This window comes from Balaenoptera acutorostrata, chromosome 2, assembly GCF_949987535.1.
Source record: "Balaenoptera acutorostrata chromosome 2, mBalAcu1.1, whole genome shotgun sequence".
NCBI classification, from domain to species: Eukaryota; Metazoa; Chordata; class Mammalia; order Artiodactyla; family Balaenopteridae; genus Balaenoptera; species Balaenoptera acutorostrata.
Genome location: NC_080065.1, coordinates 44,387,191 through 44,412,356, shown reverse-complemented (window position 1 = coordinate 44,412,356; position 25,166 = coordinate 44,387,191). Strand labels below are relative to the sequence as shown.

The following is a 25,166-nucleotide window of genomic DNA, read 5'->3' as shown; positions in this document are numbered from 1 at the left end:
CTCATGACTTGGTGTTTATGAATGTCAGCTTTTGTTATGATGATACCCATTACCTGAGTCTGATATATAGGCATTAAAAATGTTTTCTAGAAAGCAACTGAATCTGTAAATCTTGTTCTTCATTGTACTGATTCTCTACAGTACAATCTTTTGTGTCAAGGGAAATGATGGTCATGACTTTTTTAGAAAACCATTTAAAAGTAAGGGAAATTACAAAACTAAGGAGGAGATGAAAGGTAGATTATTTTCGAAACAGTTCCCTTAGTGTACAAATTATCTGTGTGTGGTAGTTTTACCATAACCTCCTATTTCTAGACATTATTGAAAGGCAAACTAATGCTCATAACTGGATTGCCAGATTTTACTATCAACACAGAATTATCTATATCAACAAAAACAAATGTTTCCTTCTAGAGCATATGATGAATAAGGCACTGGGTTAGACAGTAAAGAAATAAAGATATATATGAGCTGGTTCATGGGCTTGACATCCTTAAGTCTATAGTTTTTGATCATTACTCAATCCAACTTATTTTAAAGATGAAGAAACATGTTTATCAATGGCTATAGTGAAACATGACTTGCTCAAGCTCTCCTGTGGGGCAGACAATTACAGAATGAGAATCCTAGTTTCTAGCCTCTTAATCCAATAGTCTTTCATGTTAGTGCTTCTGAACCATTTCTTTTTATTGCCTTAACCTACCAGAACACTGGTTCACATAACCTTCAATAGCACTAGCTTACAAAAAAATGATGTTTGGTGTGGAGGGGAAGTGGGCATCCATTCGTATGCCCCCCACTGCTATGCACCTACCCAAGAGAGCAAAATCAAGATAGAGGGCATGCTGGGCAATTTGGAAAAGATCCTCCACCCCATGATTCTGTACCGTTTCAATGGTGTTTGTTTAGACTTGCTGCCACGATAGCTGTAGAAACAGGACTTATCTATTTAAAGACATATAATGCTAAATGTTAAATAAATGAGGAATGAGGAATAATCATTGAGGACTTCCCCAGGAGATGAAAGTGGCTTCAAATTCTTGAGTAGAGGAAAATATTTTAGAAAGTCAATAATTTCACCACATAGCAAGTGTCCATTATATAGGTTTTGTGTTATGTTGCTTTGTTTCCAGTATGTACCTAACTCTTGTTACATTGTAGGTTAGAATTCCTGATCCACTGTTTTTCTGTTTTTGTTTTTTTTATGTTATCTTGGCCGTGCCACATGGCTTGCGGGATCTCAGTTCCCCAACCAGAGACTGAACCCGAGCCACAGCAGTGGAAGTGCCAAATCCTAACCACTCAACCACCAGGGAACTCACCTGATCCACTGGTGGCTTACAGTTTTATAAGGTAATATCCTCTAAACTTTTTCAAGTTTTTACTGTCTATTGACTTCGATAATGTTCCTCAATTTTCATTCTGGTGTTGGGGGTAGAAATCAGAATGGAAAGGCACTTGATTTTAACAGCAGCAGTGGTTAGTTCACACCTGCAAATCACATGGCAACTATAGTCAGGCAGTCCTTGTGCCCACTCAGAGACTAGTCAGCGATAAGAGTTTAATTAGATTTCCTGTCATTAAACTCACAGTACAGACATTTTTGAAGTGTCAGACATGAAATACGGTAGGCTGCAAAGATGAAAAACATTAATAGAACTGTTGCTGATAAGCTATATTACAGTTTAATTTAAAAAAGAACAATGTAAATGTTAAATCATAATAATATTTTAAAGACTATAACCACTTTGAGAACAAATATGTAATTCAGAAATTTGGAAATTGCCAAGAAAGTATTAATAAGGAATTATGCTTAAGAAATCTTTTTTTTTTTTAATTTCAAAAGTCTACTACTAATAAAATAAACTGATATACTATTACATACTTACTTAACTATGTTCTAAGCACTTTAATTAACCCATTCAATCCTCACAATTTCCATTGTACTTCCATTTCCTCCTGTACAGAGTCAAACAGTGATCCAACATGGATTCAAACCCAGGCAATTTGGCTTTAGACTCTTAATCATAAGGTATATAATATGAACTTAGGATGAAAAGCAAATATTTCAGATAATAATAATCTTTACAGTGCTTTCACGTTTATATCAAATGTTAGATAATGCTAATAATCTTTTACACTTATGTATTGCCTTATAGTAATAACATACTTAAATGCACAGTACGTCATTCAAATAGATAGCTAAATTAGATTCAAATTCAATTTGACCAACTAGAACAACAGAATGCATTAGATACAAATGCACAGTACTGCATTAAAATCCGAGAGAAACAGCAGAAATAACAGATGGAGAGGGAGGTAAGGAACAGGACTAATAGTTACCAAACGAACGTCTATTATGTATCAAATACTGGACTAAGTACACCTTAAGGTAAGTACCATTATTTCAACAACGAAGAATCATTAAGTCCATGATGAAATTAATCCAAAATCATGTAGCTTCAAGTGGCATAATAAGGATTAGAATTCAGAATGGTCTGCCTCCAAAGCCTCCTTTCACTACTGTGTTGCATGGCTTAACAGCAGAAAATGAGAAAAAAAGACATTCTGTATTTTTGTTGAAAGCAAGACCAACATAGGCCAATAGTTTTAGGTGGCTACAGTAGTTTTGAGGTATAATATACTCTGGGGCTGTATTAATATAATTGTAGACATGAGATTATGCTTGGTACTAGGCCCAACATATCAATAAAAGTGGCAAATGTAGATATTTAGGCTTGCATGAAATTTTAGAGGAAATATGATAATGATAACTATTTTCAAATAATTGAAAAGCTATTAGGTAAAGTAACAGACATGAGATTTTGGCTCAAAGTAAGAAATAATAACCAGATGTCAAAACTGGAATAGGTTGCCTTATGAGATGTTTAATTGGAGTTTAAAAACCTAATGTTAATGATTTTGCAGAGGAATTCATAAGCAAGATAGGAATTAGACAAGTAGTTTTATTCCCTGTCTCTACTTCAAATTTAGAGCAGTTTGACTTATATGTTACATGTGCATTTACTTTTAGATTTTTTTTTGGAGGGGTATGTTCTCATGTTGTAAAAAAAAAAAAAAAATCTAAAAACCACTGGATTAGATACATTGAGCGATTTCATTCAACTTAATGCCAGTTAGGGATATAGAATCTGATTAAGGTTAAGAACGTAAAATAATATCTTGATTTTATTTGTCAAAGCAAAACAAAAACAAACCAAACTCACCATTTTTTTCTGCAAAGGCAATTGCGTCGTCTTTAGCACTGAAAGTTAGAACCATGTTGGACAACGGATCAGCCCTGTAAGAAACAATTTTTTTCCAGGATTTAACATTAACCTCTGGCTGAAAATTACTTATTTTGAATCATTTCTTTAAAACTGTTAAATGTTTGAATATGTTTTTCTGTGTTAAATTTGATTTTTCTAACATGTATTGTCAAATTAAAAAATTTAAAATTGCAGAGATATTCAGCAATCTTTAATCTCAAATAAAATCATTTATTAAACTTAAAAAAAAACTAGAGAATGAGAATCCTCTTAGGTTTTTCTTTAAACCTTACAAATTCATCAAAATGAGAAGGAACATGGCCAAAATGGTGGACTGGGAAGACCCTGAGCTCACCTCTCTCACAGACACACCAAAATTACAATTATTTACACAGCAACTATTGAGAAAAACCGGAATCTAGTGGAAAAGATCTTCTATAACTAAAGATATAAAGAAGGAACCACAATGAGACAGGTGGGAGAGGGAGACCCCTACCCATGGTGGGCTACCCACAAAGAGAAGGATAGTTACAATTGTAGAGGTTCTGCCCAAGGAGCAATGGGTCTAAGCCCCACATCGGGCTCCCAAGCCCAGGGATTCTGCACTGGGAAGACGAGCCCCCAGAACGTTTGGCTTTAGCCAGTGGGCCTTACTTTCAGGAGACCCAGAGGGCTGTGGGAAATAAATAGAGACTAACTCTTAAAAGGTTCACACAAAATCTCACATACTTTGGGACCCAGGGCAGAAGAGTAATTTGAAGGCAGCCTGGGTCAGACTCACCTGCTTATCTTTGAGAGTCTCCAGAAGAGGCAGGAGGCAACTGTAGCCTGGGGATGTAGAAAACTGGCAACAGCCATTTTGGGGAGCTCATTCTACCACGAGGACAGTGGCAAGTGCCATTTTGGAACCCTCCCAATAGCTTATTACCACTGGAACCCACAAGGCTGTAGGCACCAATCGTGAGGTGCCTCAGGCCAAGCAATTAACAGGGTGGGAACACAGCTCTACCCACCAGCAGGCAGGCTGCCTTAAGAACTTCTGAGCCCATAGTCGCCCCGGGACACAGCCCTCTCCACCAGAGGGCCCTGCAGCCAGAGACCCCAGGACCACAGCAGACCCTCAACCTGCCATAGAGGACCCAGCCTACCCACCAACAGGCAGTACCAGCCCTGGGACCCCATAGGCCCTGGCTCTGTGGACCATCAGGACGACACCAGCTCTGAGACACCGTGGATCGTGGATCCCTCACCTCCCTCAGCTGTCCTGGTACCACCCAGCAGTGGACAACAGCATTTCAGCAGGAACCCCCAGGATTCTGTAGCCAGAGATCCCAGGACCCAGCGCTGCCTGCCAGTGAGCCAGGACTAGCCCCAGAACCCCTTGGCCTTGGCCCCACTCACCATTCATTCAACACCAGCTCTAGGACCCCTGGGCCCTGCAGCAAGAGACCACAGGACTTAGCTTCATGCAACAGTGGGAGGACATTAGCCCCGGAACCAGACCCTGCCCACCAGCAGGTGGTCCCAACCCCAGGACCACTGCAGCCCCACAGCCTGCTTTATCCAGGATCCAGCCAACACACCAGGAGGTTGACACCAGAACTGAGACATCTTGGACTACTAAACCAGCTGACCTGGAGTCCAGCCCCACTCACCATCAGGCCAGCACTAGTGTTGGGACACCACAGAACCCACAGCCAGCCATGTCAGGAAATGATCCCACCGACCAGTAGGCTGACACTAGATCCAGGAACCCAGCTCTGCCAACTAGTGAGCCAGCACTAGCCCTGTGACACCCTGGGTTTCTGCAGCCAGCCTCCTCCACACGAGGTAAGGCCTAGCAAACAACTGGACCAGGGGCCAGCCACATCTATCTGACTGCCCACAGTAGTCAACCTGCCACAACAGAAGGACCCATGTAGCCCACACAAGCGGCACCCCTAGCGCATATAGCTTTGGTGACAAGAGGGGAGTGTGCTGCTAGGACACATAGGACATCTACAAAAGGCCACTTCTTGAATGTTGGGAAACAAAACTAACCTGCCAGATACATAGAAATAAAAAGAGCAAATCAGGTAAAATGAGGCAAGAGAATCAGTTCCAAACGAGGGAACAAGATAAAACACCAGAAGAACTAAGTGAAGTGGAGATATCTGATAAAGTGTTAAAAGTAATGATTGTAGAGATCAAAAAAATCAGGATAAAAATGGATGACACAGTGAGTAGTTTAACAAAAAGAAGATATAAAGAAGAACCAAACAGAGTTGAAGACTACAGTAACTGAAATAAAAAGTATACTAGAAGGAATCAACAGATGATGCAGAGGAATGAATCAGTGAGCTGGAAGTCGTAGTAGTGGAAGTCACCGAAGCTAAAAAACAAAGAAAAAAAAAAAAGAAAAGAAGAAGAAGAAATGAGGACAGATTAAGAGACCTCTGGGACAACATCAAGCATAGTAACATTTGCATTATAGGAGTCCCAGAAGAAGAAAGGAGAAAAAAAGGGGTAGAGAACATATTTGAAAACATAATAGTTGAAATCTCTAACCTGGGAAAAAGAAACAGACATCCAGGTCCAGGATGCATAGCGAGTCCCAAATAAGATCACCCCACAGAGGACCAGAGCAAGACACATTGTAATTAAAATGGCAAAAATTAAAGAGAATATTAAAAATTAAGAGGGAAAGCAACAAGTTACTTACAAGGGAACTCCCCATAAGGCTATCAGCTGACTTTTCAGTGGTAACTCTGCAGGCCAGAAGGGAATGGCATAATATATTTTAAATAATACAAGTAAAAAAACCTACAAACAAAAATACTCTACCCAGCAAGGCTTTCATTCAGATTTGGTAGAGAAATCAAAAGTTTTACAGACAAGCAAAAGCTAAGAGATTAGCACCACCAAATCAGCTTTACAGGAAATGTTAAAGGTAGTAAATCAACCATGTAGAAAGCTACTAGGAAGATTAAAAGACAAAAGTAGTAAAATCATATACGTCCTCATAAGCAGTTAAAAGATATACATAACAAAGATGTAAAATATGATGTCAAAAACTGTATTCTTAGGGGGAGGGAAGTAAAAATGCAGGGTTGTTAAAATGAGTTTGAAATTAAGAAAGCAACTTAAAATAATCACACACACACATATAAATTGCTATATATAAACCTCATGGTAACCACAAACCAAAAATCTATAATAATACACAAAAAAGAGAAAATAATCCAAATATAAGATAGTCATCAAATCCCAAGGGAAGAGAACAAAATAAAAAGGAACAAAAACTATAAAACAAACAATCCAAAACAATTAACAAAATGGCAATAAGTATATACCTATCAATAATTACTTTAAATGTAAATGCTCCAATCAAAAGACACAGAGCAGCTGAATGGATATAAAAACAAGACTCATATATATGCTGCCTACAGGAGACTCACTTTGGACCTAAAGACACACTGAAAGTCAGGTGATGGAAAAAGGTATTCTTTGAAAATGGAAATGAAAAGAAAGCTGGGGTAGCAATACTTATATTAAAACAACAACAACAAACCAGACTTTAAAACAAAGACTGCAACAATAGACAGAGAAGGACATTACATAATGTTCAAGGCATCAATCCAAGAAGGAAATATAACAATTGTAAATATATATGCACCCAACATAAGAGCACCTAAATACATAAGCAAAATTAACAGACATAAAAAAAGAAATTGACAGTAACACAATAATAGAAGGGGACTTTAACACTCCTTCTATCAATGAACAGATCATCCAGACAGAAAATCAGTAAGGAAACACTGGCTTAAATGACAAAACAAATGGCCTTAAAAGTTATACATTTGTATAAAACTATATATATATATATATATATATATATATATATATATATATATATATATCCAACAACATTCCAAACACAAGCAACAGAATACAAATTCTCAAGTGCACATGGAACATTCTCCAGAATAGATCACATGCTAGGCCACAAAACAAGTCTTAGTAAACTTCAGAAAATTGAAATCATATCAGTCATCTTTTCCAACCAAAACACTATGAGACTAGAAATTAACTACAAGAAAAAAGCTGCAAAAAAACAAACACATGGAGGTTAAACAATATACTACTAAACAACAATGATCCAAAATCTATAGGATGCAGCAAAAGCCACTCCAGGAGATAAGTTTAAGGTGATACAAGCCAAACTCAGGAAACAAGAAAAATCTCAACAACCTCACCTTATACCTAAAGGAACTAGAAAAAGAACAAATAAAACCCAAAGTTAGTAGAAGGAAAGAAACAAAGATGATAGCAGAAATAAATGACAGAAACTAAAAAAACAATACAGAAGATCAACGAAACTAAGAGCTGATTCTTTGAAAAGATAAACAGAACTGATAAACCTTTAGCCAGACTCAGCAAGAAACAAAGAGGGCCCAAATCAACAAAATTAGAAATGAAAAAGGAGAAGTTACAGGCTGCACCAGAGAAACACAAGGAATCATAAGAGATTACTATGAACAACTATATGCCAATAAAATGGACAATCTAGAAGAAACGGACAAATTCCTAGAAATGTACACTCCCCTAAGACTGAACCAGAAAGATATAGAAAATATAAACAGACCAATTACCAGTGATGAAATTGAATCAGTAATTTAAAAACTCCCAACAAAAGGAAGCCCAGGACCAGATGGCTTCACAGTTTAATTCCACCAAACATTTAGAGAAGTTAACACTTACCCTTGTCAAACTATTTCAAAAAATTGCAGAGGGAAGAGCACTTCTGAACTCATTCTACAAGGTCAGCATCTTCCTGATACCAAAACTAGACAAAGATATCACACAAAAAAGGAAACTACAGGCCAATATCACTGATGAACATAGATGTAAAAATCTTCAACAAAATATTGGCAAACCAAATTCAACAACACATTAAAAGGTTCATCTACCATGATCAAATGGGATTTTTCCCAGTGATGCAAGGATGATTTTATATCTGCAAATCAGTCAATGTGATACACCACATTAACAAACTGAAGAATAAGAACCATATGATCATCTCAATAGATGCAGAAAAAGCTTCTGATAAAATCCAACATCCATTTATGTTAAAAACTCTCCACAAAGTGCGTTCAGAGGGAACATACCTCAACACAGTAAAGGTCACATATGATAAGCCCAGAGCTAACATTACAGTCAATGGTGAAAAGCTGAAAGTATTCCCTCTAAGATCAGCAACAAGTCAAGGATGCCCCCTCTCACCACCTGTATTCAACATAGTACTGAAACTCCTAGCTACAGCAATCAGACAAGAAGGAATAAAAGTAATTCAACTTGAAAAAAGAAGAAGTAAAACTTTCACTGTTTTGCGGATGACATGATACCATATATAGAAAATCCTAAAGACACCACCAAAACACTACAAGAGCTCATCAATGAATTTGGTAAAGTTGCAGGATACAAAATTAATATACAGAAATCTGTTGCATTTCTATACACTAATTATCAGAATGGGAAATTAAGAAAAAAATCCCATTTACCATTGCATCAAAAAGAATAAAATACCTAGGAATAAATCTAACAAAAGAGGTAAAAAACCTGGACTTGAAAAACTGTAAGACTCCGATGAAAGAAACTGAAGACAACACAAACAGATGGAAAGATATACCATGTTTATGGATTGGAAGAATTAATATTGTTAAAATGATCATACTACTCAAGGCAATCTACAGACTCAATGTAATCGCTATTAAAATACCAATGGCATTTTCACAAAACTAGAACAGATAATTCTAAAATCTGTATGGAAACACAAAAGATCCTAAATAGCCAAAGCAATCTTGAGAAAGAACAGAGCTGGAGGTATCATGCTCTCTGACTTCAGATTTTTCTACAAAGCTACAGTAATCAAAACAGTATGGTACTGACATAAAAACAGACATATAGATCAATGGAACAGACTACAGAACCCTGAAATAAACCCCATGCACTAATGGCCAATCAATCTATGACAAATGAGGTAAGAGTATACAATGGAGAAAAAAAGTCTTTTCAACAAATGGTGCCGGGAAAACTGGACAGCTACATGTAAAAGAATGGGATTAGAACATTTCCTCACACCATATACAAAAATAAACTCAAAATAGATTAAAGACCTGAATGTAAGATGAGGAACCATAAAACTCCTAGAAGAAAACATAGGCAGAACACTCTTTGACATAATTCACAGCAATATTCTTTTAGATCTTTCTCCTAGGGCAAAGGAAATGAAAGCAAAAGTAAACCAATGGTACCTAATCAGATTAAAAGCTTTTGCACAGCAAAAAAAAAAAAAACACTGACAAAATGAAAAGATAACCTACTGAATAGAAGAAAATATGTGCAAATTATATGACTAATATATCTAAAATATATAAACAGCTCATACAACTCAATATCAAAAAAACAAACAACCTATCAAAAATATACAGAAGACCTGAATAGATATTTTTCCAAAGACATACATACAGATGGCCAATAGCCACATGAAAATATGTTAAATATCCCTAATTATTATAGAAATGTAAATCAGCACCACAGTGCGATATCACCTCATACCTGTCAGAATGGCTGTCATCAAAAGGCCACAATAACAAACGTTAGCAGGGATATGGAGAAAAGGGAACCCGTGAGCACTGATGGTGGGATTGTAAATTGGTGCAGTCACTATTGAAAACAGTATGGAGGTTCCTCAAAAAAACTAAAAACAGAACTACCATATGACCCAGCAATTCCACTCCTGGGCATATATCCAGAAAAAAATGAAAACACTAATTTGAAAAGATACATGCACCCCAAAGTCCACAGCAGCATTATTTACAGATGCCAAGATATGGAAGCAACCTAAATGTCCATCAACAGACGAATTGATAAAGATGATGTGGTATTCATATACAATGGAATACTACTCAGCCACAAAAAAAGAATGAAATTTTGCCATTTACAACAACATGGATAGACCCAGAGGGTATTATGCTTAGTGAAATAAATCAGACAGAGAAAGACAAATACATATATATGTTATCCCTTATATGTGGAATCTAAAAAAATAAAACAAATGAATAAATATAACGAAACAGAAACAGACTCATAGACAACAAACCAGTGGGTCCCAGTGCGGAGAGGGAAGAGGGGGTAAGATAGAGGTAGAGGAGTAAGAGGTACAAGCTACTATGTACTAAATATATAAGCTGCAAGGATATATTGTAGGGACTTCCCTGGTGGTCCAGTGGTTAAGAATCCACCTGCCAATGCAGGGGACACGGGTTGGATCCCTGGTCCAGGAAGATCCCACAGGCCACGGAGCAACTAAGCCTGTGCGCCACAACTACTGAGCCTGTGCTGTAGAGCCCACGAGCTGCAACCACTGAGCCCATGTGCCACAACTACTGAAGCCCACAAGCTCTAGAGCCCAAGCGCTGCAACTACTGAGCCTGCATGCTGCAACTACTGAAGCCCACGTGCCTAGAGTCCATGCTCTGCAGCAAGAGAAGCCACAGCAATGAGAAGCCCGCACACTGCAAGGAAGAACAGCCCCCACTCACCACAACTAGAGAAAGCACCTGCGCAGGTACGAAGACCTAGCGCAGCCATAAATAAATACATACATACATACATACATACATACATACATAAATAAATAATTTTTAAAAGGATATATTGTAGAGCACAGGAAATATAGCCAATATTTTTTAATAACTTTAAATGGAGTGTAAGCTGTAAAATTTTGAATCACTGTGCTGTACACCTGAAACTAATATAATATTGTACATCAACTATACCTCAATTTAAAAAATTTAGTATCAAGAAAATTGCTGAGTACAACAGTTACTACTACTACCATTACTGCCTCCCTGCCCCAAATAGATGGCAACAACACCTACTCTTCTTAATGAACCTTCATCATTATGGAGAATACTCTTTAGAATACATCATACTGACAATACTCTTTTCAGCTTTCGGCCACTTTAAAAAAATAATGCTCTAAGATCTGACATCTAATTGAGTTCTTCAAACTAGGATAGTGGTAATGTTTACAAATCTACATAGACTCTTTACAAAATAACCATATAATTTCAGAAATGTCACTTTTATTAGCATGTTTATTAAAAGGCTGTTTTGCTACAAATATTTATTTTGAATCTCTAAGCCAAGGATAGTATTCTGTGAAACATAGTTTAGATACATGGAATAAAAAATATAGAAAAGAAGGTTCAGAAAGTAATTTGGATAGTGTAAAGATATGAGATATACACAGAAGAGAATACATGGGAAATAGCACTCACTGAAGTGAAGATTCACAAGTTGTACAAAATGGTTACTGTTCTGGGACTCCCATAAGATCCCTATATGCCAGATCAGTCTTCCTAAGTTCAACTCCCAAATTCACTGTCCAACTCAAAAACTTTGAAAAAATGGAACCACAGTGGATTTGATCCAAGTTTATACAATTTTTCCCCTGAAGGTGCTCTCTAGTTCAAGACAGCGAGGAGCACCAAGCACTCAAGCAGAAAGCCATAGTCTTGTAAGCACAAAAAGTCTGGAGATGGAATTTAGTATTCCCTGTGAAGCTGGAAATTTAGGAGCAAAAACAGTAAAAAGGAGGAATCCCCAGAACAGAGAACTTTTGAATTGCACATGAATGGACAAGGCTTTAAAACAAGAGCTGAGAAGGCTGAGAGAACCCAACAGAGATTTCAGCAACTGTCCACTTGCTACAGTGGAGACTGAGTTTGGAGTTCCACAGAGTTAGAAGGAATTAGTAAACACCTTGTGCTTTCCATCAAAACCTCAGAAAGGCCATGCCTTTTTATTTTCCCAGATTATGTTCCAGGATTAAGAAGAGGGGTAAAACTGCAACAGACCTACCCTAATAAAGCATAAAATATATCTTCCACAAGTTCAAGGTTTTCTATCAGTAATTTAACTGTCATTAACTATATAAGCATAAGGGATGGAGAATTAATAGATTGTTGATATTTCTTAATATAAATTGGTTTATTAACTGATAATTAATGTTTCAGGGGTTAATTAGCATATTATTAGTATGAAGTCATACATTCACCAAAAGATATGTACAAGAATTTTCATTTTAGTATTATGCATAATAACCCCAAATGAAAACTACCCGATGCCATCAATAGATAGTGCAATAGATGAACCTTGTGTATAGATGAACACATTAAAAGGTCATGTGACTTAAAAAATGAGTAATCTTAACATTTCAACCACTGGGTATAGACAAAGTTATTCCTTATAAATTTCTTTAGTCTCTATGAGTGTGTGATTTACAACAACACTCCATATATTACATGAAACATAAAATCTAAAGATACCAGAACACCTGATAAACCATGCCTATGTATCATTCTGCCAAATAAAATATAATTCTATTTAAACTGCAACATGGCAGATATTTTAAACAAAAATTCTCCCAGGTACATCATCAGGAAAAGATGTTAAGTGTCATACTTTTCTAAAATGAGACATAATTTAAACTGATAACTACCTTCAACTGGAGATTGAACACATATAATGTTCCAGTAGTCTCAGTAAGAGAGATAATATTCTTGAATATCTAGCTATTTTCTCTAGTAGCAGCTTCTTTCATTCAACTAGAGGCAGTCCTGCTCTTTAACATTTGGGCCTTATCCACCATAGAGATTCAGGTCACTGATTTCATTAGTGCCACAGAATTTATGACTACTTTATTCTAATGCCTGTAAATTTATTAATCACAAAATCTCAGGAACTTACAAGTTTCCCTCAAAATAGCCAATTTCTAAACTTATCTAATCTCTTCTTATAAATAACAAAAAAATACTTTATAAGTAAGTTTTATTTTATAAACAAGTAAAAGTGTGACTAAATTATTAACACTATTCATACAGTGTATCTTAAACTAATATATATAGCTTGGGGACCTTACTAAGAGTGCTCACAATGTCAGCCATTTTTATCCAATAAATAGTACTCTGAAAAAGACTGTTTTTATGGTTTATTTTGCTGGGCCACACTTATATGAACATTATATATATGTTATATATATGTAATATATACATCTATATCATCAAACATAGTGATATCTACACAAATTATCTCAAAAGGTATTGTCATAAAGCATTCTGGGGACTTCCCTGGTGGCACAGTGGTTAAGAATCTGCCTGCCAATGCAGGGGACACGGGTTCGAGCCCTAGTCCGGGAAGATTCCACATGCCGCGGAGCAACTAAGCCCGTGCGCCACAACTACTGAGCCTGTGCTCTAGAGCCCATGAGCCACAATTACTGAGCCCACGTGCTGCAACTACTGAAGCCCATGCACCTAGAGCCCGTGCTCCACAGCAAGAGAAGCCACCCCAATAAGAAGCATGCGCACCGCAACGAAGAGTAGCCCCCGCTCGCCGCAACTAGAGAAAACCTGCGTGCAGCAACGAGGACCCAACACAGCCAAAAATAAATAAATTAAAAAAAAAAAAAAGCATTCTGTACACAGAAAAGTCTGAAAACTAGTGTACTTAAAAGGAAAATCTACACAGAAAAAGAGAGCTGAAAATAATATTCAAATAAACCAAAGTACTCACGTTGATGCCCAACCCATCAAAGGATTTTCCCATCTCTCTCTGGTATCAAACTCCATCTTCCATTTCTTCGTGTTGTTTACTCCAGACTGCATGTTATTGCGAGCAGGAACAAAGATCCTGACTTTTCTAGTTTTGATATGCTCTTCTGGAACACCAGTTAAAGTAGTAATATCCTACAGAAAAACAAGCAAACGTGTTTCTAACAGCCCACATACACCCTAATGCGTTTTTGTTGCTTTTTGTATCTTGCAATTCTATTCATACTTATTTATAAATTTTTTTAAGCTTCTGACTTAATTCACTACTTTGTTATTTTACCATGTAAACTGCTATTTTGATATTTGGAAAAGATATATTGGGGGAGTGTTAGGGTACAGTGGGGAAGGGTTCATAAAAAAAAATTAGGTCCCTTCTGTACAACAAAGCACTGGTAATTTCTGAAGATTTTGCTGGTAGAAAAGCCCGTATACAATAGACTGTTATTTCATAAGCAAGTAACTAATTACCTGCTAATTAGGTAGCAGAGAAAGAATGTAAAGGGATATTAAAAATAATAATATAAAAAGTGACTAAATTTTAAATAGAAAAAAAAATCTATTACCAATGGTTTCTATGTCAAACTGCTTACAACAAGGCATTCCCTTCAGAGGAAGGCCTGACCCTGTTTGTAAACAATTAAAATCAATTAACAACTTTAACTAGCATTTTGATTTATCTCCCTTTGGTGAAACCTATTGAAGAGAAAATGCTATCAGACAGATGTCAAATCTATTCTGCAAAGCACAGCCAAAAAATTTGCACAATTTTTGCAGAAACGTGAGATGAAAACAATGGTAACTTTCTTGACTCTTTTTCTATATTTCTATCCAGTAACAAATGCTCAACTGATGAATGCATACAATTTTGATGCCCTAAATTAGATATATTTATCAATTTATAATAGCAATCAGGACGCAAAATAACAAAGTAATTCAGAATTTAAGTCTCCATTTAGTAATGGTAAAATACTTTATCAACGTAAGAACATAGTAGGGTCAACTATATTATTCTTATAAATGAAGCATTTTAAAATCATGGTTCACTTACTAAGGTAAATTTTAACTGGTTAAAAACAACAGGTTTAACCTGGAAATGAGTATACCAAACTTGTGAAAACTAGAAAATATAGCCCATTTTGTCAATTTTAATTTCACTGTAATACGTCCTCTAATGAAGGCTAACGTTTATTTGTGGTTCCACTCTAATCAATGCTTTGGACCAAAGAATTAGTGTAAGTACTTAGTTGCAATAGGTACTGGGAAAAAACTAAATGTATTTCTGACTCGACTAGTCTCTCTACCCACAGATTAAAAAACCAATTCTTTAAAGTTATTTTAGCTGGCAACTATACCTTTCCACCTGTACCAATAATTAGGTGTGGTTACTTTGTCACAGCTTGTCTGTTTGGAGAAACTACTGAAATGATCCATACAAATATTTACACAAAAATGTACTTCTAGTATATGCCTACATTTTTAAAAAGTTTCTTTGCTTATAGGATAAAATAAAAACAAAACAAGTACAATTGGTACATAATTTTTAAAGACATGAATATAAGTTTTAATTAGTAACTTCTAATTGTCAAGTTAAACCTCAAAGAAAAGTAATTTCACGTATTATTATATTTAATGACTTTCTAAAGCATATTCTTCTACTCAAGAGCTTGAAAGAGACTCAGCTCCTGGGAAATCCTTAATATTTATTTCCCCCTTTGAATTCACTACGGTATTTGTAATCTTTCATATTCACTTATTATTTAATACCATATAGCTTCATATTAATATGTCCTATTTCTTCAGGTATAGTCGAAGCAAAGTATAAACAAACAAGATAGTGTATTACAAAATTACGGGGTGAGGCATCCTTGTCAAACTCCATAGCAACCCCTCCATTCTAAGCTGAGATCATAAAAACTGGAGCTGTAAGTTAGCTATTCTTTTAATTAAGACTTACAGAAAAGGAAATATATTAATCTCCTAATACCAGTTACCTCAGAAAGATGAGATCATAGGAAACAGACTGACTTTTTCTTAATAAATGTCTATATTGTGTGCATATGCCAAAGTAATTTGAAAACCAATAAAGCTTTAATAAAACGGAAAGAGTATCTCTTGATTTGTACTATCAAAGCAGAAAGGGATAGAATGATTTTTTAATGATGGAAAACCTCTTTAAAATCAGTGGCTACAAAATATTGCTAAGCTCTTAGCTGCCAGTGCTTCCATGCCCCCTCAAATTACGGCAATTATTTACTGATATCTTCCCCCAATAAAGCTGGCATTCGAACAAATGAGTTTCCAAATTTTGAAGCCCAAGTTGTTCTGACATAGAATCCCTGTCTTTGCCTGCAGAAGACATGTAAGGTACTGCAGCCGAGTTGAACTGCTGCCAAAGACAGAATAAAAAGGCTTGGCATCTCTCACATACTTGACACCTAAAGGGCACAGAAGCTCTAAAATTCCTAGTCCCTCTAGGCACACTCTCAGTCTAGACAAACTGATTTCTCACACTTTTAAAATGCATCACAACACTCTATTGTTATCATTTCATCCACACAGCTTCAGCTAGTGACAGAAGAACATGTCCTTTAAGCGACATTTCAATGGGCTAAAGCTCCCATTCCAAGATTCCATTAAAACAATGTAATACTTGAATAGAACTATGAGGCACTATGTTGAACTTTTTACTTGTGTCTTCAATGCTTTGCTTTCCTCAAAGTTGTCACTCACCTACCTGTGACTCAACTTTTGAAAATAAATAAATAAATAAATAATCTGCAAACTACTTAAACTATATTGAACTAATGATATTCTCTCTAGATTTCTACTTCTCTGTTGCAATATGGATCATCTGTGATTATTTTAAAAACCCATTTACAAAAGATAGAAATGCTCTGAAGATGCCAATGTTGCCTTTTACAGATTTCTCATTTGATTGGTAAAATAGGCAATTTATAAATAATAATTCATAAATTTTCTATGACTACAAAAAAGTTAAATCACATAAGATACGAGAAGCCTTCAAGTTGGCACCTGAAGAACCTCAAGACTCACCAGTTAATAATTATCTATAAATTCTAATAAAACAAGTATCCCTCTAGATAATATACACAGACTTACTGAATTTTAAAACTTAATTTTAAACAGTTGGGTCAAGCCTGAAACCTATATTTATATTATTAAAGAATGTCACTATCTTAATAAAGTTTTGGAAACACAATCTTATGTACAATATGCTATTTTAAGAAACAGTAACTAATTAGCTCATCATGATTCACAGATTAAAGGGCATTCAAATTTAAAAATCTGCTACTGAAAAGAAGCATATCATAGTTCCAAAGTTCTACTCTTTCAGTACCATCTCTTCCACAACTTAAATTCTAGAAGAGCTGATAGCTGACCTTCCATTTCACAAGTCTAGTTTAGTTAAATGGAAGAGGAATTTAAAAAATCATTAAGAAAGTATATGCCAGTATATGTAAATGAACTTTATTTTTTCAAACACCAATTTCCATTATAAAATATTAGTTTTCCATACAAAAACTGTATGACTCGGTTATCAACTGTCCCCATTTATCTTGTGTGAATTCAACTTTTTTTTTTTTTAAACAAAGGAAGCAGGGAACAAGCAATGGGAAGTTGGTGTCAAAATGCAGAAAAACCTCCCAGCAAGCTTCTTGCAACCACCCAGGATTTAGAGTCTTGCTGGCCGCTCTCTTTTCAATACCAGAATTTCACACATTTCAATGACTATTATGACTTCAAAGAATCAAATTTTCATCATTGTCCGTCATCTGCCAGTTGATTTGTATAAAGGAGTTCTTCTGCATGCACTCCAAACAAAAGCCTCCTTACTTTTGTGGCTATATATCAAGTTTAAAAGTTTTGTTTGTGACAGTTGTGTCTTTGGTAAATTAGGGTAACACTGAAGGAGTGCAGCTGCTCTGCAGGAACCTCCTTTTTGGCACCATTTCACTTAAATAAAAACTGAATAATTAGCTTCTGCCTTTATTAAACCACAAAAATGCCACTGGCCTTAGTAATTACTTCCGGTTGCCCCACCCACTTAACCTTAATACTTTACACTTGTCATAAAGAGAAATTAATGAAAAAGGTTTTCACCACTTTGGATGAATTTTTGATAGATCTCTCAGTACACCCAGAACAGCCAAAATTTTTACCAGGCTTTTTGGTAATAAGTTGACTAAATTGCATGTTATTATGGATCAATGTTGAAAAGTTTTAATAGAGTACATATTGGAACATTAAGTACAAATATTGCTCATAGAAACTTGTTCTATTGCAGGCTATTAGTTACCAATTATGTGTTTAAATTTATTTTAGGGCTAAAACTGATCTAAATTTGATGATTGTGTTTATATTCTACTTCAACCATGAAAGATGTTAAAAGGAAAACAATCCTGGATCTGTAATAAAACTTCCTTTCAAGTGCCCTACAGAAACTTAACACAAGAAACTCATTAAGTGGTCTCATAAGTAATGAAGGACATTTTACAAAATAAATTGTACAGTTTGAAAATTAACAAAGAGTTGGCAGATAGCATAACCATATGTATTTACTTACCATGGAAGAACTTTAAACATTTCTAAAAAGTTAGTGGCCACAGCGATTCAAGATACAATCAAAACTGTAAAAATACACTAGAAGTGTGCCAGCAGAACCAATTTTTGTTTGTTTGTTAAAGCAACATATTGATGTAGGAGTCTAACCAGGTAATGAAACAAGTGTTGAAATATGATATCCATTATATCTTGCATATTGGGCAAAGTTACCATGAAACCAAAAGTTAAGTTTTAAATGGAATGTTGTTAAGATATTAACAACGGATCAAGCAAATGATGCAGCTAATCATATAAAGAGCAAAAAAACTAAGAATTAGAGACATGTGTCTCAATCTCAAACTATTTTCATTACTCCTAGATCCTTCTGAGCAGGAGAGGGTAGAGCAATGGCTAAAAGCAAAGGGCTGAGTCAAAACTGGGTTAGAATCGCAACTTATGTTGGGTAAATTAATAGACTTCTCCTAAATCATCATCTATAAGGATCAATTAAACAAAGTAAAATGAGGACTAAATAATGTATGTAAAGTGCTTGGGCAATAAAGAGATGTCCCATGTATATTTAATGTCTACTATGTATTAGACAATGGACACAATGCTCAATAGTATAGACATGATCTCCATTCTCATGAAAAGTACTATTTGACTTTTCAAAAAGGACAGAGTGAACAAGTAACGGGAGGCTGTTGTTAAGATGAAAAAAACTCCCATCTTCTTTGAAGAATATGAGTTAGTAAATAAAATACAACAAAAGGAACAAGGTACAATTTACCTTTGTTCGTTTCAATTCAAATTGACAGATCCTACTATGCCAAGTTATCTATGCCAGGGACTGAAGAGAATATAAAAATAAGACTTTAATCCTGAATTTTAAAAGTTTACAATCTGTGTACCCATAAGGAGGGGGGGATAACTAAATAATCATTACTGTAAAATACAGTATTAGTTAAGATTCAGATAAATCTTGAAGAACCCAAGCTCCACCGTTTGCAACCTATGCGGTATTGACAAGTTGCTTAAACTCTGTCAGTTTCCTCCTTTAAAAAAATGCACTACAAGGAATTCCCTGGCAGTCCAGTGTTTAGGACTCCGCGCTTTCACTGCCGAGGGTGCGGGTTCAATCCCTGGTGGAGAAACTAAGACCCCACAAGCCCTGCAGCTCGGCCAAAAAAAAAAAAAAAAGCACTACAAAACCTACCTCATAGCAGTGTTTGGAAGGATTAAGTCAGGATATGAAGTAAAATGTGATAAATGCCATGGGCGTCAAATAAAAGAAAGACTGCATTTGGTTTTAAAGGTGCAAAAGTATCAGAAAATACTTTTTCTGACTAAAGAGGGAGACAGAAGATGATTCTTTCAGGATACTTATGATTTTAAGAAGATACAGTTAAAACGTTATAAAAAAATTAAAGAAAAATTTAAAAAATATATCCATATGTTTAAAACCCTAGCAACTGCTTTTCTTATGTATATTACCTACCAATAATTATCTATATACATATCCACTGTATATAGTTATAATAATAATAAAGTTATTTTGCATTATTGTTAAGTATCACATCACTTACTTTTTTCTCCATGTAGTTACCCAGTTTTCATATTTCTTGTTTTAATGGCCTCATTGATAATCTATGAAGTTGATATGCCACAATTTCTTAGCCAATTCCTCATTATTGAAAAATCAAATTGTTTTGTTATTATTTCTTTTAAAGTACAGTTTACTGCAATGAAAATCTCAGTAGCCTAATTCTTTAAGGTTAGTCACTGAGGGTAATGCTAACTGGATCAAAGGTTATAATAATTTCCATGGTTCCTGATGTTATCAAATTGCTTTCCAAAGTGGTGGTAAATTTTTTATATTGTCAACCACATGTGGGCCAATTTCCATTTATGCTCTAACGGCACAGAGAAACAGGTATATATTAATTGGATTGAATTTATTTATTGTGTATTCTTCCATACAAAACTATAAAGGAGATGAGTTTGATTTTTGACTTGTAGAAACATTATCCTCAAAATTGACCCTAATGATATTACTTTATAGGAGCTGATACCAGTAGAAACAGGTGGGAAAAGGTAACACCTAAAATCTAATTAACTGTTCAAAATATAACTCTGGAACATCATAGAGATGTATAATCTTTTTGTAATGGTGTAAGGATGGTGAATATTTTCATATTCTGAAATACTGTACATAGTTATAGTACATGATTTGACATATGGCATAGCCAAATCAAGTCTACTAAACAACTATTTTAAGACAGAATGCTACAATTTTTTTTTTTTTTTTTTTTTTTTTTTGGGCTATGCCACGTGGCTTGCAGGATCTCAGTCCCCAACTAGGGATTGAACCCGCCCACGGCAGTGAAAGCCTGGAATCCTAACCACTAGGCAACCAGGGAACTCCCCTGGAATTCTATAATTTAAAAAAGATTATACAGAAATAAACTTTTCCCCCCAAATCAGGAAAAGTCTTCCATTGGAAGACTTCCTTCATTTTTATAAGGAAACACTTGAAACAATCTTCATTTTCTACTAACTTTGAACTGAAAGTTACTTAAAAAAAAAAATGCTTAATAAATAAATGAACAGTCAATACTGCCTCATTGAAAACCAGTATGCTTCACTGAAGCATTCTGAAAGTTATTAAGCTAATAATTTTTTAAACTTAAGAGAAAGATATAACGTATTAATAATGATCAACTTTTTAATACATAAACCCTTCTCCCCTTTTGCTTTTTAATCCAATGTTCCAGAATTTTTTTGATTTTTAAATCACTAACTCATGTAGCTATATTAGGTCACATAATAGCTTTTTCAGAAGCTGAAATAAAGGGAAAAAAATTTTGGACACAGAACACTTGGAACTTATATAGCATATTACATTTTTAAAAGATCCAATCTGTTATTTCTTAATCAAAGTCTTCCTCATATCCTGGTAATAAATTAAAAAGTTGACATACACAGAACATAAATTAAGAATTATGAGAACAAAAGCCACAACACCAGAGAACTAAATACGAAATAACTGTTGAATAAACATCAGGGCAAAGGAAAAGAAGGTAAATAAACATCCGGAAATCAAGTGATGGTTTAAGCAATAAATGAAATTAGTTAAATCTGGAAAGGAAGCTGAAAATAATGAATCTAAAGCTGAATGTTTCTAGCTTAATAAAGCAATACTTGAGGCAATGCTGTGAAAGTCAAACTAGATTTCAAGGAGACACAAAATGTATAAGACAATCCCTCGTTAATTTAGCGTAAGAATAGAAGTTAAGCTATGCAATAGAAGTCTCCTTTCTGACTTAGGAACTGATAGTTGTTCAGTTAACTGAAAATATTAGTGAAAATAGAAGATCGTTAAGTAAATACACACATGCACGCATACACAGCCACACTTTAAACACTGTATTATAACTTAAAAAGCATACATGTACACTCTTTCAATAATCTTCTGATATAGGGCCAGTACCTTTCCTTTGAGTGTAAGTCCAGTGGTAAGAATTCCAAGTGTCGTTTCTTCCATAAACTACCAAGAAACTGCATATCTACAATTTATAGTTTTAGTTTTTTAAATGGGAAGTGAGAATACAAAGACACTTGTGAAACGTGAGTCCAAAATCTGTCTAGATTTGCTTTTACATCACAACCTTTTATATAATTGTTTCACCTCCACCTAATTTGACAAAGATCGTGTTAGAAATTCACCTTTATTGTCTTTTCAAAGTATTCAAAACAACTGTCATATAAAGAACTCTTTGTCCCCCATATAGCAACATTCAGACTGTAGTATCCAATTAAATTATGTAATTACAATGGCAAGTAAAACTGGCATAGAAAGGTGTGGAAACAAGCACAGCTGAGTCTTGGTAAACATGACTCATTACTGAGAGCTGAAGTCTGGTAGTATACTAAAATGAAACCTAAATTAAGCCATAGTATGTAGTGTGTTGGTAAGGATGTTTTATAGAAAGAACTGAGAGCATCAATAACAGAGCAAATTGTTAAAGGCTGGTTTAAAAAATTAAAGATTCATTAAAGCCATTATTGTAAAAGACTGTCACAATGTAGTATATGGATTTTCATTGGGATCCATGATGGAGTAACACCTACCAGACTACCACTGTTGCCATGTAAAACTATAAAACTGGGGAAGTTAAGCAACTTTTTTCAGATATTAGACAACTGGATAATAGGCAGCATCATACTGTCATCCCTGAAAGAAGGAAAATTCATGTTGTAGTCCTACAAATGTCCCAGCTTTATGCCTGGAGGCACATTCCAGACCATGATGGAGCCCAAGCAGAACACCGGAGTCTCACTGAGCTGAGAAGGTAGGGGATTAGAGTTCAGGGCTACTAACATTTGTGAGGCAGAGTTCTGAAGAGGAACAATTAGGCAAGAAAAATAAATTTAAGGCATCCAGATTGGAAAGAAAGAAGTAAAATTATCTTTGTTCACAGATTTGTAAGATTCTACACACAATCACAAAACCTGCTAGAGCTAATGAACAAGTCAGCAAAGTGGCAGGATAAAAAAAAAAAATCAACACACAACAAATATCAGTTGTGTTTCTATACACTAACAGTGAACAATATGAAAATGAAATAAAGAAAATAATTCCAATTTAGAAGATATATACACCCCTATGTTCATTGCAGCATTATTTACAATAACCAAGATATAAAAACAACCTAAGCATCTACTGATAGCTGAATGGATAAAGAAAATGTATGTATAAATACAATGGGATATTACTCGGCCCTAAAAAAGAATGAAATCTTGCCATTTGCAACAACATGGATGGACCTAGAGGGTATTATGCTAAGTGAAATAAGTCAGACAGAAACAGACAAATATTATATGATTTCATTTATATGTAGAATCTAAAAAGCAAAACAGAAACAGACTCATAGACACAGGAAATAAACTGGTGGTTACCAGAGGGAGGAGTGGTTGGAAGGTGGACAAAATAGGTGAAGGGGATTAAGAGGTACAAACTTTCAGATATAAAATAAATAAGTCAGGGAGATGTAATGTTCACCATACGGAATATAGTCAATAATAACTACTATAACTGTATGGTAACAGATAGTAACTGCATTTATCATAGTAAAAAAAAAAAGGTGGAGGGGGGGGAATGTGCCAAGACCATTTCAATGGGGAAAGCACCAACAAATGGTGCTGGAAAAACTGCATACCCAAATGCCAAAGAATAAAATTGGATCCTTTACTTTATACCATATACAAAAGTTAGCTCAAAATGGACCAAAGACCTAAATGTAAAAGCTTAAAACTATAAAACTCCTAAGTTTTGTGCACGAAAGGACATATATCTGATAAAGGATTAATATCCAGACTATATAAAGAACTCCTACAACTCAACAAGAAAATGTGCAAAGTACTTGAATAGACATTTCTCCAAAGAAGATATGCAAATGGCCAATGAATGCATGAAAAAATGCTCAATATCACCACTAGTCATTAAGAAAATGCAAATCAAAACCACAATGAGATACCATTTCACACCCATTAGGATGGCTATTATCTAAAACATGGAAAGTAAGTGCTGGTGGGGATGTAGAGAAATTGGAACCCTTGTGTATTGCTGGTGGGAATGTGAAAATGGTACAGTCACTCTGGAAAACAGTATGGTAGTTCTTCAAAATGTTAAACATAGAATTACCATATAATCCAAACAATTCCACTTCCATGTATATACCCAAAAGAACTGAAAGCAGGGACTACAACAGATATTTGTACATCCATGTATATAGCAGCATTGTTCACAACACGCAAAGGTGGAAACAACCCAAATGTCCATCAATGGCTGAATGGATAAACAAAATATGGCGCATATATACAACATAACCTTAACAAGGAATGAAGTTCTGACACATGCTGCAACATGGATGAACCTTGAAAACATTATGCTAAATGAAACAAGCCAGTCACAAAAGGACAAATATTGTATGATTCTGCTTATATCATACATTATTTGGCAAATTCATAGAGACAGAAGGTATAATAAAGGTAACCAGGGACTAGGAGGAGGAGGTAATGGGGAGTTATTGTTTAATGGGTTCGCAGTTTCTGTTTGGGGTCATGAAAACGTTCTGGAAATGGATAATGGTGATGGTTGCACAATACTGTGAATGTGCTTAATACCACTGAATTGTACACTTAAAAGTGGTTAAAATGGTGAATTTTGTGTTAGGTATATTTACTACAATTTTTTTTTTTTTTTAGGAAAATGGAATGACATCTTTAAAGTGCTAAAATAAAAACCGTCAATCTAGAATTCTATATCCAATGAAAAGGTTGTTATGGACTGAATGTCCATAACATTCAGCGTCCCCCTGCCCTTCAATTCATACACTGAACCCTTAACCCCAAATATCATGGTATTTGGAGACAAGGCCTTTGGGAGGTAATTAGGGTTAGATGGGTCATGATGTGGGGTCCTTATGATGGGATTAGTGCCTTTATAAGAAGAGACACCAGGGTGAATCCTCTTTCTCTTTCTTCCCTGCCATGTGAAGATTCAGTGAGAAGGCAGCCATCTACAAGCCAGGGAGACAGTCCTAACCAGAAACCAACCACACAGGCACCTGGATCTTGGACATCTAGCCTCCAGAACTATGAGAAAATTAATTTC

At 35.3% G+C, this 25,166-nt stretch overlaps 1 protein-coding gene across 3 annotated transcripts in view; it reads right to left on the bottom strand.

The window, feature by feature from the left end:
- NDUFS4 (NADH:ubiquinone oxidoreductase subunit S4) overlaps positions 1-25,166 on the bottom strand; it is a 124,343-nt gene that overhangs the window by 23,310 nt on the left and 75,867 nt on the right. For 2 of the 3 annotated variants that reach the window (XM_007195581.3, XM_007195580.2), the window contains exons 3-5: positions 13,890-14,062; positions 3,228-3,301; positions 1,591-1,632 (exon numbers count right to left, since the gene is read on the bottom strand). In XM_007195581.3, the coding sequence (XP_007195643.1) occupies positions 1,591-1,632; positions 3,228-3,301; positions 13,890-14,062 (289 nt within the window). The remainder of the gene's footprint in view (positions 1-1,590; positions 1,633-3,227; positions 3,302-13,889; positions 14,063-25,166) is intronic. The other variant, XM_007195579.2, reaches the window with a different exon arrangement.